Source organism: Schistocerca nitens, chromosome 4, assembly GCF_023898315.1.
Source record: "Schistocerca nitens isolate TAMUIC-IGC-003100 chromosome 4, iqSchNite1.1, whole genome shotgun sequence".
Lineage (NCBI taxonomy): Eukaryota > Metazoa > Arthropoda > Insecta > Orthoptera > Acrididae > Schistocerca > Schistocerca nitens.
The window spans coordinates 106,653,943-106,669,008 of record NC_064617.1 but is presented as its reverse complement, the minus strand read 5'-3'; the positions used below and the strand labels follow the sequence as shown (position 1 = coordinate 106,669,008).

Here is a 15,066-nt window from a genome sequence, read left to right as displayed (position 1 = left end):
TTTATATCACTGGATCCACCTGTCTTTATTTTCTCAAAATGTTATCTTCCACTTTCATACCATTTTACTCACCCTTTCTTCCATTTTGTATGGTGTTTTCTGCCCCACAATGACTTTCTATTTTTTTAGTATATATTTCCAACTATTTATTTCAGTTTCATTTCTTCTGTTTACAAAAACTAGGAATCAAAGACAGCTTGCCCATCGTAATGCATGGTTCATGAATGAACTCCATTTCAGAAACTGTCAAAACAGATTTCTGGGCTGTATTAATTAGCTGACTTTGCGAAGATAAATTTTGCATTACTGCTAGTCTCATGAGCTAAAATGGGATTGTTCACATTTATTGATGGCTGCAAGAAGTATCACTTACCTTGCATAGAGATAAAGTGTGACATTGGACTCAATACTAGGTACATCATTTTGTCGGGCTCTACGTAGCATATTCACAAGATGAATTCCATGTCCTCCATCATCTGGCATCACATACCATGTCCTGATCCCTGTTAGAAGTAGTTACAAATGGTGCAATTTAATAATCTACTTATGAAGACTCACAAAGAGCAAGAACATTCAGATAGTGTGATAGTATTCCACATATGAGTGAAAGCACAGACCAGCACTCAGCACTCAACTGGAACTACAACACAGCCAACACAAAAAGTTACTGCAACATTTAACAGTTGCTATGACAGTTAATATGACAGCTCTCAGCTGATAACACCCACTTTGGCAGAATGATTTTCTTATCTCATCAGGAAAATTTACATACGTTTATGCAAAATGCACCAATCATGAACAAAAGCTTTCACCATGACATTCTGTTGCTGTGTCTGTAAAACAGGAAGGTCTTAGCTTCTTGTGCAATGTCATTTAATCTACTGATATAGGAGGCTCAGTTCAAATAAATATGTTGAACTATGGTTTTATCCCACTTGTTTTTATAGAAAAAGGTCATCTACCACTACCTATTCAAACTTTCTCACTGTTATGAGCTAATACATTATTGTGGTGTCAAACAAAACAAAATTTCTTAGACTATGGACACTCTAAAATTTTAGAAACTAAAATTGGAGGTAAACATTCTCTCTGTATCAACATCCTTACAATATCATATCAATATTATTATATACAAAAAGCTTTACAAATCTTAACTTTGAACCTCTTAAGGGCTGGGGGGGGGGGGGGGGGGGGGGCAAGCAGATGGGGAAAATTTTTAAAGACATTTCTTTGTGCAAGCGTTGTCAAGTTAAAACTTTTTCAGTTTGTTTTTAAATTTTGCTTTGCTGTCAGTCAGACATTTTACATCACTGTGAAAGTGATAAAAATCTTTGTTGCAACATTGTGCTCACCTTTCTTTGCTGAAGACAACCTTAATGTGGAGTAATGAACGTCATTTTTCTTTCTGGTATTGTAATTATGTACTTCATAGTTCTGTTTGAACTGTAGTGGATTATTTACAACAAACTTTATGAGGGAATAATATATTGTGAAGCAGTAGTCAGAATGCCCAACTGTTTAAACAGATGTGTATAAGATAATTGAGGGTGAGCATCACATTCTTACAGGATATTTTTGAGCAATGAAGACTTTGTTTCTTAAGGGTGAGTTACCTCATAACATTACTGAACGAAAATCTGCAAAATATGTCAGCTTACTGATTTGTCTCTCCACAGGATTTGCAATGATTCTAAGGGCAAATTCAGCTGAAATAAGTTCTTTTATGAGTTCCAAAATGGGCTTTTTCCATTTTAAGTTCTCACCAATATGGACACCTAAGAGTTTTAAAGTTTCCATCCTATATATTGTTTCCTCACCAAGTATTATACTTATCATTGGTGTAGAACCCCTAAATGTGCACAACTGAATATTTTTTTCTCTCTTTAAAATTTAGGGTGAGGCTATTTGCAGAAAACCAGTCAAAGATACTTTTAAGAATGTTGTTTACCACTTCTGTTTCTGTATGCACACTTGGATTGGTTTCCCAGATGTTGATGTCCTGCTGGCCCTGAGTGAAATAGATGGCCTCCTCAGGGCCAAACTCAATTTAGTTGCTTCTACTTTAAAGTAATGCAACATAAATATACAGTTTTATACTTTTGTGAAAAATAAAGAGTTGAGGACATTGTTAATTAGAAGCAACTTTGTCCATTAGACTAATTCCCCCCCCCCCCCTCCCCCTCCAACCCAAAATGTCATTGATATTACAAGGAGGTTTGACTACATCTCTCAGTTTCCACATCCAACATCATACTTGAGCCATTCACTTGTAAATGTAGCTAGTATGAGTCTTCTAATTTAATTGGGAGTCAGTATTAAAGCTCAGCAGTTTTGAAACTCTTTTGCTACCTGTATATCTTTACTAAATCACAAAATAAAGTCCTGCATTTAACATGAGTTGCAGCAGAGCTCATTACATATAACAGAATTCATTGTTACTACTCATTTTTGTATGTTAAAGCTCAGTTTTTTCGACATGATAACTAAAACTTTATCATTAACCTCCTACTTGACACACCTTCAAAACAGTTAGCCTACATTGCTGTATTCACTTGATCTAAAACTGTTATTATGATGGAAAAATACAATACAGTTCTATTTGGGAATAAAAACTTGATGACTTTAACTTGCTGGATGATAATATTACAAAACACAGTGGTCACTATTTTATGAAACCCTTACAAGTAATCATCTGAGTGAAAACAGAGAACCAATCTCTTTAACATACCAAATGATTGGTGGTTCTTCCTGTATATCTTCCCATTGTCTGTAAAGAAGTACAGCTTCTTATGCATAATTGAAACGCTAACAGGCCTCAAGTGCAGCGGGTATGGACTTCCCCATACTGTATGCAGCAGCCTCTGTTAGACGTAGGCATGGCGCTGCCCATGCTAACAGCAATTATGTGAGAACACATAACTGATAATAACTGGTAGATGAATTATGTAAATTTACAGCACACTCAGTGCCGATGTATGAGAGCATATATAATTCCAAGTTTTATGTAAGTTCATAGAGCATTTCTTGAGTTAGGCCTATTCCACTTCTTTTCATAAATTTTAAGTCCACTGCAAACAATAGTTCCAAACATGAAATCTGTGGACACAAAAATATTGTCCTAATGTTATTAAAAAAAACTATTTTTATTATTTTCAAAATTGTTGAGAAAAATGTGATTTTGTAGTGCAAAACATAACAACATGATACATTAACTGGCCTTTAGAATTGGTACAAAGTCTAGAAGTCTCAGCACCATTTTCAGTTAAAAAATTAGTGAAGCTGTATCAAGCTTGCCAATTGTACCTATGATATTTTGGGGTACATCAATATTTAAACATAGTGAATTGTTGGAGGTGAAAGACCATGATCAGCACCATTTTTAATTTTTATTAGGTATAAAGCTTCCATCAAAAATAGAATATCAATTTAGCATAACCCCAAACAGGAAAACAGTAAGTGATTTAAAAATAAGCTAGAAGCATTTCATACCCACTAGCCTCAGTTGTGCCAATCATCACAGAGGTGCTCCCTGTGCCATCCTCGCCCAAATACAATGTCTGATCAAAAGTGTTTGGATGCATCAGTCAGGAGAGCTCAGTGACTTTGAACATTGAGTAGTCACTGGCTTTTTCACCTGAGTAACAAATCCATCAGAGACATCTCAACCCTTCTAAAGCTCCCAAGTAAACTGTTGGTGATACGGAAACCCAAAGGAACTATCACAACTAAACCAAGACCCACCTGATCTCACACATTGATGGACAGGGACATTCAATCATTACAGAGGGTGGTGACAGTAAAAACATCATATGAAATCAGTGGAATGAATCACTTGTGAGTTCGAAAGTGCTACCAGCAGTCCAGCTATCATGACCATGCGTAGGGAGTTAAAAAAAAAAAAAAGGGGTACAAAGGTCGAACAGCTCCTCATAAGGAACATATTTCTGCAGTCAGTGCTAAGTGACACTTAGGTGGTGGAAAGAGCAACACCACTGGGCAATCTATGGCTGGAAATGATTGATCTGGGGTGATGAAACATGTTATACCCTGTGGTAATTTGATGGAGGGGTTTGGGTTTGGCGAATTCCTGGGCAACATTACCTGCAGTGAGGTACAGAGGAAGTGGTGACACAGTATGGATTTGTTTTTCATCAGAATCTGCTAAATGCAGAAGGAGAACATATTTTATATCATTGTATACTGCATACATAGAGGAACACTCTGGAGACAATGGTTGGTTGTATCAGCAAGACGAGCCACCCCACCACATAGCGGCATCTGTGAGGCAATGGTTTGGGACAATAATATTCGTGAAATGGATTGGCTTGTCCAGGGTCCTGATCTCAACTCAATGGAGTATCTTTGGGATGAGTCAGAACATTGAATATGCTCCAGTTCTCAGCATTCAGCCTCACTACCTTTCTTGTTTCAGCTCTTGAGGAAGAATAGGGTGGCATTTCTCCACAGATATTCAGACACTGTAGTGAAAGTGTCCCCTGCAGAATTAAAGCCATCATCAAAGCAAAAGGTGCACACACCCTGTGTTAATCTCCAGTAATAGGAGTCTCAATACTTTTGATCAGATAGTGCAGATCTATAAAACCACTGCAGAGAGGCAGATCAGTCTCTGCAAACATTCACAGCAAATCAGTCTCTCAACAGCCATCTCTACGTTCATGACAGACAGTATGTGAGTGATGTTACATGCCTCAGATGACTGCAATAGTGAGGTCTCTTATCACGGAAAGAACGTATGTATCATTTCACAAGAATTTGGTGAACTTACATTTCATGCATAATATACACTGAAGCGCCAAAGAAACTGGTATAGGTGTATTCAAATACAGAGATACGTAAACAAGCAGAATACAACGCTGTAGTTGGTAACAACTCTATAAGACAAAAGGTGTCCAGCATGGTTTTTAGATCTGTTATTGCTGCAGCAATTGCAGGTTATCAAGATTTAAGTGAGTTTGAACATGGTATTATAGTTGGCACATGAGCAATGGGACACAGCATATTCGAGGTAGTGATAAAGTGGGAATTTTTCTGTACAACCATTTCACGAGTGTACCATGAATATCAGTAATCCAATAAAATATCAAATCTCCAACATCGCTGTGGCCGGAAAAAGATCTTGCAAGAATGGGGCCAACGATGCCTGAAGAGAATTGTTCAATGATACAGAAGTGCAAACCTTCCACAAATTGGTACAGATTTCAATGCTGGGCCATCAACAAGTGTCAATATGTGAATCATTCGACGAAACATTATCGATATTGGCTTTCAGAGCCAAAGGCCCACTTCTATACTCTTGATAACTGCATAACATAAAGCTTTATGCCTATGCTGGGCCCATCGACACTGACAATGGACTGTTGATGACTGGAAACATGTTGACTGATTGGCAAGTCTCATTTCAAATTGTACTGAGTGGATGGATGTGTACACATATGGAGACAACCTCATGAATCAATGGATCCTGCATGCCAGCAGGGGATTCTTCAAGCTATTGGAGGCTCTCTAATCATGTGCGGCATGTGCATTTGGAGTGATATGGGACCCTTGATATGTCTAGATACAACTCTGCAGGTGACACGCACATAATCATCCTGTCTGATCACCTGCATCCATTCATGGCGATTGTGCATTCTGACAGACTTGGGCATTTCCAGCAGGACAATGCGACACCCCACACGTCCAGAATTGCTACAGAGTAGCTCCAGGAACACTCTTCTGATATTAAACACTCCCACTGTCTATCAAACTCCACAGACATGAATATAATTGAGCGTATCTTAGACGTCTTGCAACATTCTGTTCAGAAGAGATGTCCACTCTCTTGTACTCTTACAGATTTATGGACAGCCCTGCAGGATTCATGGTGTCAATTCCCTCCAGCACTACTTCAGACATTAGTTGAGTCCATACCATGTCATGTTGCAGCGCTTCTGCATGTTCACGGGGACCCTACACCATATTAGGCCATTGTACTAGTTTCTTTGGCTCTTCATTTTAGTTATAAAACCATAAAGTGATTTTCAGTTATCTGCATCTCAGATTTGAGGAACTTTTCATTTTTATTGTGTGCTGTCTGCATAAAGTACTGTGCGGCAAGTGGAATTTTACCAGAACCATCCACTTTATGGTGAGCAAACTTATATGGAACTTAGCTGCGGAGAGTTCTTAATTAATCATCTGGAACTGAAGAACTTCCATAGTCTTTCAATTACAACATGTGTAAAGTGCTGCTGGGAAAAATGGCTTGTCTGAATCTGGAGAATCTGGATTCAACATACAGATATCAATTAAAAAAAAAAAAAAAAAAAAAGAACTTGCTTCTTCAAATGAAGATATTTCATCACCCTAATGCTAATTTAAGTGCATTTCCTTTACAAGTTCCTGGAACAAGGTTTAGCTACATTTCAGCACAGTAGCTGACATATCAGCAAGTTGACAGTAGATTGTAGGTAATTGATTTCGACTACTTTTCTAGTTGTTCGTAGAAGTGGTCAACTGGCTCTTGTTGAGTGGGTGAAAGTACGAAGGGACAATCATCAAACTTAAATTAGATGACACAATCTGCATACATAAGGTTTATCAGCTGGGAATGTTAATGAAAAGTCCATGTTTCTGAAATAAACCGCTTTCAGCTGTATATGAATTTTACAGCTGAATGTGGTTTGTTTCAGAAACATGGATTACTTCAGCTGCAGTTGCCCTCAACAGTAAACTATGTGTAGTGAAAAGTCAGTCAAATCAAACTAGGTGGGCATAACAATGCAGAAGAAGCTAACAAAGCAAAGTTACTTTACAGAAGGTGAATTGTGAAGTTCATAAAGACTAGTTTGAGTGTTTTTTACCCTAGTATCAAAGTTTAATACAGTGAATCAGTGAGTAATGAAATCTAATGACTTCTTATCTACTTCAATTGTTGTGTATCTGAAATACTGGGAACCGAGGGGTTCCGATATGTTGCTGCCACTGTCACCACCGATGGATCTGTGGCCTACATCACTGCCACGGCATCACAGCTGTGGTGTTCAGCTTTACTAATAGCTGCAACTCCATCTCCCACCCCTCCTCCCTTCTCACCTGCAGTATGCAATGCCAATTGTCACTACACCACACCCACATCATATGCTGGTGCCAACCCCAGAGGTTAAGTCAAGAGTATTTGTTTTACTTATTAGTTACAGCTAGCAGACTAGCCAACATGGAAAGTAAAGAAGGACTTGACTTAGCTGAGATAACATTATTCGGAACAAAACAATTTTGACAACTCAGGGATGCCTTCAATTCAGCCAATGTATGAAACACCTGTAGAATTAGTTCATATACCAACCAAACGTATACAAAGACAGCAGCACAAATGACCATAGGTTTGCTTGAGCCTTGGGAGAGCATCACTGAGATACTGAAAAACTTCAACTGGCAGATGCTTGAAGATAGAGTGTACTTACAAGGTTTCTAGAAGCACATTTAAATAAGGAATCTAGGAGAATACCAGAATCCTCTATATATTGCTCCTGTAGGAACTGTTACGTAAAAATTACATCAATTAGATCATCCATACAGGTATTTGAATAACCATTCTTCCTGCACTCCATACACAAATGGAACATGAAGAAGCCCTAAAAAATGGTACTGGGAAGTACTCTCTGCCATGCACTTCACAGCGGTTTAGAAATTGTAGTTGTAGATCTAAAGTTGGCTTTACTGCCTACAGTAACTTCTTGTTGCTGTATGATGAAACCATAGGCATAATGGGGATTGTTTTTTCACTGACCTACTTAAAATATCAGATGCAAAACAATGCATCTTAATCAATACTGCAATGACATTCCCTGAATCAGCAAATACAAAAGAACTGTTCCCATATAGTAGTAGATACAGTACATGGGCACAAGGTGCCTTCTGATGCTGTGAAAGAGTTTTTGAAAGATAAATGCTTCCTACATGACTCTTTGTCATGAAACTTCAGTTGTCTTCATTGACAACCACCTGATCCGTGTATAGTGTTGGTCACATGTGCTAAGTTTGGTTGGTTCATGATGCACAACAATAATGCCTGATTTAAACAAAGTTGTAACTACTTAAACTACTACATAAACACTAGAAAGTGTAAATATAAGTGTATTTAATATATGAAGTTGGAAAATAGAAATCTACAGGAACCATTTTTTTCCATTAGACACATAATTACTCTGTGGAGCAGCTGGTTTGAAGCTGTGTTGTATTTGAAAAGTTACTTTCTTGATGTGGTAAGCATCTTTAAGTTGCCAGAAATGTAAGACACCTTTAACTGTGATCAAAGTTTTCCATAAGGCAGCAATAGGAATAGGAATTGTGAAATATTGTGCCCATCAGTCAGCTGAACTTTTAACTCTACATGGAGCCTCCAGATATTCAAGGTCAAATCTACTGTACCCAAAACCTAAAAATCAGGAATTAAATTTTGAATCCTATGTGAGTGACAGTGTTCTGAAACAATCAAAAAATTATTACAATTACTAATTACATGAGGACAAGTAGCATGTAAAGATGCATATGGCAACAGTAAAATCCCCATCCAGTGCTGACAGTGAGCAGATTTTTTTCTCACTACAATGTTATTACAGATGGAAAGTCTAACTTTCAAGAATGTAATCTAAGTACAATATTTTTTTAGCAATAAAAATGTATATTAAAAAAATCTGCTGAGAAATGACACTTTTGTTTCTTTGCTAAGAGAGACATTAATAGTTAATGAAGCAATTGCCAGCTACAAAATATAACATTCATTAATCAGAGGAAAAATTCAGGGTCTTTTAAATGTACATGTGTAATCATTTCTATACATATATTATACACTTACTAATTTGCCCAAAAATATATTCTAATTGCACTAAAAATAGATGCCAATCTGGGCAAAAATATACACTAAGTTTTCATGTTCCTAGCAACTGCAGAGATTTACTTCAACACAACAGAATTATCAATAGCTGCTGGTATCATATAGCCTGGATACTTCTAAGACCGATAAATACTTACTTTTCGCTGAAGCAATTGTGACACAGGTGAAGAACAAAATATGGAAAAATAGCATGACGAATTCTTTCATTTCCAAGCAGTAAATCTGCTCTTAAAGGAAAACATGAACTGTGGTAACTGATTATCAATCAAGGTTGTCTATTTGTCACCTTGGAATTTGAGCACTGATTCTTATCATTACACTATCAGCTACCGGAAAACCGGAAAGCAGTGTCCACTGATAACCTACATAAATTAGTATGTTATATTAATTAATAGCAGTAATTGCAATATGAGATAGAATGACAAATGTTTACTAAATGTTTGAATGTCATTTTTCCTTTACTCATTACATTGTACTGCAACAGATTTAATTTGATTTCCTATTACTTATGAACAATATCTATCACATTTTAAGATGACTATCTCTGTAATGTATATTCACAAATCCATGTTACTTCCGTTTGGTATTTCTACCATGCAGCTGATCAGTGCACTCTTGTGAGTTGTCAGCACTGGAAGACAAACAATCAAATATTTCCCCTCTCACATCTATTAATGCTACAGTGGTCACACTATTTTCCACTCAACCCCTAATGGAAGCAGAAAACTTGACTTAGCTCACAGCCAAATTCACCAACGTCATTTAAAATTAAGCGCATCTTAAAATATTACTGTCCCTCTAACTATTTTTGTTTGTTAATGAGCAAGAAAAATACTCTCTTAAGAAGCTCTTAACATTAGTTAGCATTTCTGGATTCTTCTGTTAGTTGCTAGAAGCACATTATTATAAAATATGGCTGAAAACCACAGGCTGCATCACTGGTTTAAGGAGTTAGGTATTTTAACTAAAGCATCACAGAACATATTTTCTCTCATAAAATTTGCAGTACATAATCCATTAGTGCTGAAGGAATAATGACATCCATACCTGCAACAGTAGAAGAGAAAATGAGCTCCATTAAAACTGACTGTAGCTTACTAAAATCTTTGATCACTTATCCAATGATTTGAAATTCCTGCCACAGCAAAGCCAAATTTGAAAGAAAGCAGCAAAAGTTCCTTCTGATTAATTCCTTCTATTTCACAGAAGAATTTATATTTAGAAGTTCATAGCTTATTTTGTGCAAAAGTATTACATACATACTTGTATTATCAAATTAAATTAAATACTCTCTCCCTTTTTTATTTCAAGTAGTAGGCATTTGTCTGTTATGGTGCCCATCTCTTCTCAATCTTCCAAGACTTCTTTGATCTATCATATTACAATTTCTGACTTTGTAAGGAAACTTTTGATTAAACTGAGATGTCACTTCATTTTCTTACATTGTCTGCAATTTTTTTCTTACATTAAATAAGTTTAAACTGAATTCTTTCTTAATGTCACTGTTTCTTAATATGTCAACTTTGGTACAGGCTTTCACAGACCTAAAAATTTCATTTCACCTGCGTGTATCTTTATTTCTTGTTTGTAAATGACCCATGACTCACTTCCATGCAGTAATATGAGGTTGGTCAATATTTTATAAAACTTAATCCATTTTATTTTTTGTGTCTTGTTTCTAAGGTATCTGTTTACTGTCCAAAATTTGTTTCCATATTTTGCTACTGTCTTGTCTACATGACATATTATCTTTTGATACTCATATGTGATATCACATCCCAGATAATTAGAATGGTGTAATGGATCATACTATTTTTTTCTTTGTTCTTTTTTTTATACATGTAAGCCACATATAACCAATGGTAAAGTAACATGTTATTTTGTGCCAGTGATAATGTTGTGATACAAAACAAAAAAAGGAGATACACTCTGCAATTGGTTAATTTCTGTACCTTCACTTGTTTGTCTCTATAAGTGGTAGTGGGCGGACATATGACAAGCTCCGCCACACCAGTATTGTTCAAAAATGTGTATTCCAACTGTACATTAAAATGTATTATAAAAGTTATTAGGAAGACCAAGTTTATTTATATTCATATCAATAACACTGACTGTTCATCACTTCTCCCGTGCCAAGAATCCTGCATCAAAACGATCGCAGCAGACAAGAGGAATTTGCATAAGCAGCAGAGGGGCAATCCAGCAACAGCATTTTCATGATCAGCTCTATGCACAATGGAACTATTGAGAAGAATTATGTAACTTTAAATAATGAATATTGATATTAACTGTATTTATATTGAAGATCTGTTATTATTAGTTCTGGTTAAAGTTCACCCAGGATGTGCGTACTTTCCAATTTCTTTAAATTATTCTTTCCAATTTTTTAAATTATTAGAATAGCAATTACTAATCAGTTTCCATTATTTTATGCCCACTCCCCTATATGCCACTATTCAATGGCAACTGTTTAAAGGACGGCGCTGAGTGGAATATGAACAGACCTTTTAATTGTTGAGATACATTTTTGAGATAAATGATACATTTTATCATTACAACACGCTAATGAGACTTTTGTTGTATTTGTTACATGTCCGTGAGATTGGGACCAATAAAAACTTGAAGGATCAAATTAAAATTAAATTCTGCCTACAAACGAGATGCGCTGGGAACGCTAATTTCAGCGGTAAAGGTAAGAAACTGCTATGCTGTATGCTTATATGGCTGTTCTTGGTGCCGTCTCTCTCGCACTAGATAATCTCTTATCCTTCCAATTAATATCCTTTATGGAAAGTGCACTTCCAAAAAAATGTCAAAAATTTGTATAAGATCAGCATTAAAGTGAAAAATAGCTTATCAAGTTCTATAAGACTGTATCAGAGAATAATCAGATTCATTAGTGAACATGCAGATAAATCTAGTTTAATTGAAGAATACCAATACAGACAAAATTTCATTTTTAAATTTTTTCATAATTTTGTTAAACACTGTTCACAATGGAGTCAAAGAAAATGGCTATTACTGAAAACTCATTACAAAATGCATTATCACAAGATGTCGGAAATCCGAACTTGGTAACAGTTGAAAGTAATGCCCCAACTCATGAACTGGCCAGTGGCTACCAAAACAATGAGATTGGCTTCCCACTACTAAAAAATTATGACACTGGTAATATAACTAGTCATGATGTCACTTTTATGATACTCAATGAGACAGTTTCTCAGTTCTCACCAGGAAACAGTTTTTCAAATAGTGAAACTGAAGCGCGTGACACCAAAACTTCTTCTGACTATTTTTTCATGACGTTGCAAATGCAAGAACAGGAAACAGTTCAAAAAACAACGTAAATACTAGAGAGAGACACAATTTGACACAGTTCATGCAACTAATAATACAACAGTTTACAAAACTGCAGGAATTTCAGCAGAGCATAACACAGCAACTTAAAGGTATAGGACAACAGGTTACACCACAAAATCAGGAATTTAACGATTTCAAGAATAGTATTAGTCAACAGTTCAGTGAGGTGAGTAGAACTATACACACTGAATTATTGGACAAACTATCTGGGAAGTTGACAGAGCTAGGTAAACAACTAAAACAAGAAATTATTACAAACATGTCCCACAATGTAAATACGTTAATGGAAGAAGTATCATCCGTAGACAATAAACAGGAACAACTTGCAGGTGACTTACAAAACCTTAGTGAAGCATATTCTCAAATTCAGGAAAAGCAATCCCAAGTCTCGGTAAAAACTGTGATGAATGCAGTCAGCTAGCTGCAAGACGTATGCACAAACCCACCCACAGAAATACACCAGTCAAGTCTAAGAATAGACCAGTTAAGTTTTGAGTCAGAATGTGCCAAAAAACAGAGTGATAAGTTATGTGCATATGTAAAGGAAATAACTGAAAAATCTGAAGCTGTGATGCTAGATAAGGGCAGCACCCTTGCTGAAAAGGTAGTGTCAGAGTGCAAAATTTATGTAGATACTACAGAATAAGCTCTAAAAGGGAAAGAAAGTCAACTTCTAGCTAAAATAGATTAAGGTGTAAAGAGAGCAGAGGAAAGGTTATGAGGCAGTATTGCTAAAACTACTGACAGTGCAAAACAACGTTTGACAGAAAACAAACCCAAGCTTTTAGAGAAGTTAGATACATTCACTCCTTACCCACAATACGGCCCTAGCCCATAGAAGGAAAATAGTGAAGGTTGCAGAATGCAGCAACACTTGCCAGCAGCTGTAACTGTCGAGCAAGTGCAGTTGCCATGCGCTACGCCACAAGTGGACATAAACACACCTGTCACTGACAGTGCAGTGTATTTTTCAACATTATTTGCAGATGAGGGATTACTGAGGCATTGAACATTTCTTATATTTACCTCTGAAGGGAATAGAACATGCCCCATTGTCCTTATCAGAGCATTTTGAAATGTTTTACCTCATTCTTGGACCGAAGCCAAGAAAATTAGATTTGTAGTTGGACATACAAAGTGTGACATTCTGCTATGGGCTACAGACATGGCAGAACATTGCAACTTCTATGAACTGTTTGAAACAGCCTTTCTGGGTAAATATTGGTCTGAGGCCATGAAAGAGAGGCTCAGACATGAAGTATTCAACACATCTTGGATTCCAAAAACATTGGTCATGGAAAAGCCAACTTGCACTTTCTCATACAACATTCTGCAAGCCATAGATAAAGGCTGACAGAAAATTCAGTAATTCTTGACTTCCAAACAGCATTTAGCTTGGTACCCCACCTACATTTATTATTGAAAGAAAGACATTTTGTTGAAGTTGTTGCATTTTTCTCACTGCAGCCATGCATCTGTCAGGCACTAGTATTTATTGTCTATTACAGAGGTAGTGTTTTCTTTTCAACCATATTTGGGCTCATCTAGGCAATTAAAGCTTGAGCTTTTTATTTATTTCTTTATTCATTATGAATTCTGTGAACCCATATGGTGCTGAATCACAAGGATGAGTCAGGTACATATTATTACATATATACAATAAACACATGAACAATAATAACAAATTTTATCAAATTGGCGAGTAAGCTTAAAAGTTGAAGTAAAATTAATAATAATAATATGAAAAGGACAAACTGCTACTCAGCATATAGAGTGGTGTTGAGTTGCAACAGGCACAACAAAAACACTGCTATTCATTTGAGCTTTCAGCCTTCTTCTAAAGTAGAGAACACACACACATTCACGCAAGCACAACTCACATACATATGACCACTCTCTCTGGCCATTGAGGCCAGATGGTGAGCAACAGCACCTGATGGCAGAAGCAGTCCATGGGTGAAGGGGGTAAGGAGGAGGCTAGGATGGGGAGGGGGAGGGCAAGCATGGTAAGGGAGGGGGACAGTCTACTGTTGCTTGTGGGAGCATGCAGTGATGTGGTGAGCACCAGGGTATGGTTGCTACATGGATTTGTGAGGTAATGGGGCATGCGGAATGAAAGTGGGAAAGGAGAGAGAAGGAAACTCATCTCTTCTACGTGGTGAGTTCAAAAAAAATTTGACATGAAAACAAAAAGATCAATATGTGGTGCTGTGGTTTCACTCAGGTCATTTCTCTTTTGTGCAACGGTGAGAGAAATAGCCTGATACTCCTTGCATCAATTGCAATGCTAGAAGAATGAGTGTGTTGGGTGATCAGATGAATCTTATCAAAGTAAATGTTGATACAATGGCAATTTGGACTCTGAATTTGTATCACCAGCTGATTACGTTGTTGGCACCTAATACTTTATTTGCTTCTGCGAAACTGACAATACTTATAGGTACAATAAAAACAAAAGGGGAGAACTACACTACGACAATCAAACAATGACTGCTAACCATATTACGATAATGCAACAGCTTTATTATCGGGTCAGTTACAAAAGTTAGAAAAAAAACAGTTCAGATACTGTCTTATTTTAGACACTATAGTGTATTTTGGAATTAAAGGGAATACTTAAAAATCACACACAGCACAGTAGCCATCATCAGTAGCTCAACAATTAAAACTAGTGTCACAAAAAGCAAATTACTACCCACAAGAGGAAATGAATTACCATTGCCTAAAGATTGTGCAGAGAGAATTACATGGAAAAGGGAAAGAAGTAATTAGTGACAGTATGACCACATGAAGATTCTGTCAGTAGAGCT

General features: G+C 36.6%; 1 protein-coding gene across 1 annotated transcript in view; it reads right to left on the bottom strand.

The window, feature by feature from the left end:
- The window catches only part of LOC126251960 (phospholipase A1-like), an 84,796-nt gene extending 75,615 nt beyond the window's left edge, over nucleotides 1-9,181 (bottom strand). Inside the window, exons 1-2 of the mRNA XM_049952723.1 lie at nucleotides 9,034-9,181; nucleotides 374-503 (exon numbers count right to left, since the gene is read on the bottom strand). Coding sequence (XP_049808680.1) covers nucleotides 374-503; nucleotides 9,034-9,103 — 200 coding nt within the window. The 5' untranslated portion in view covers nucleotides 9,104-9,181. The remainder of the gene's footprint in view (nucleotides 1-373; nucleotides 504-9,033) is intronic.
- Nucleotides 9,182-15,066: the final 5,885 nt, after the last annotated feature.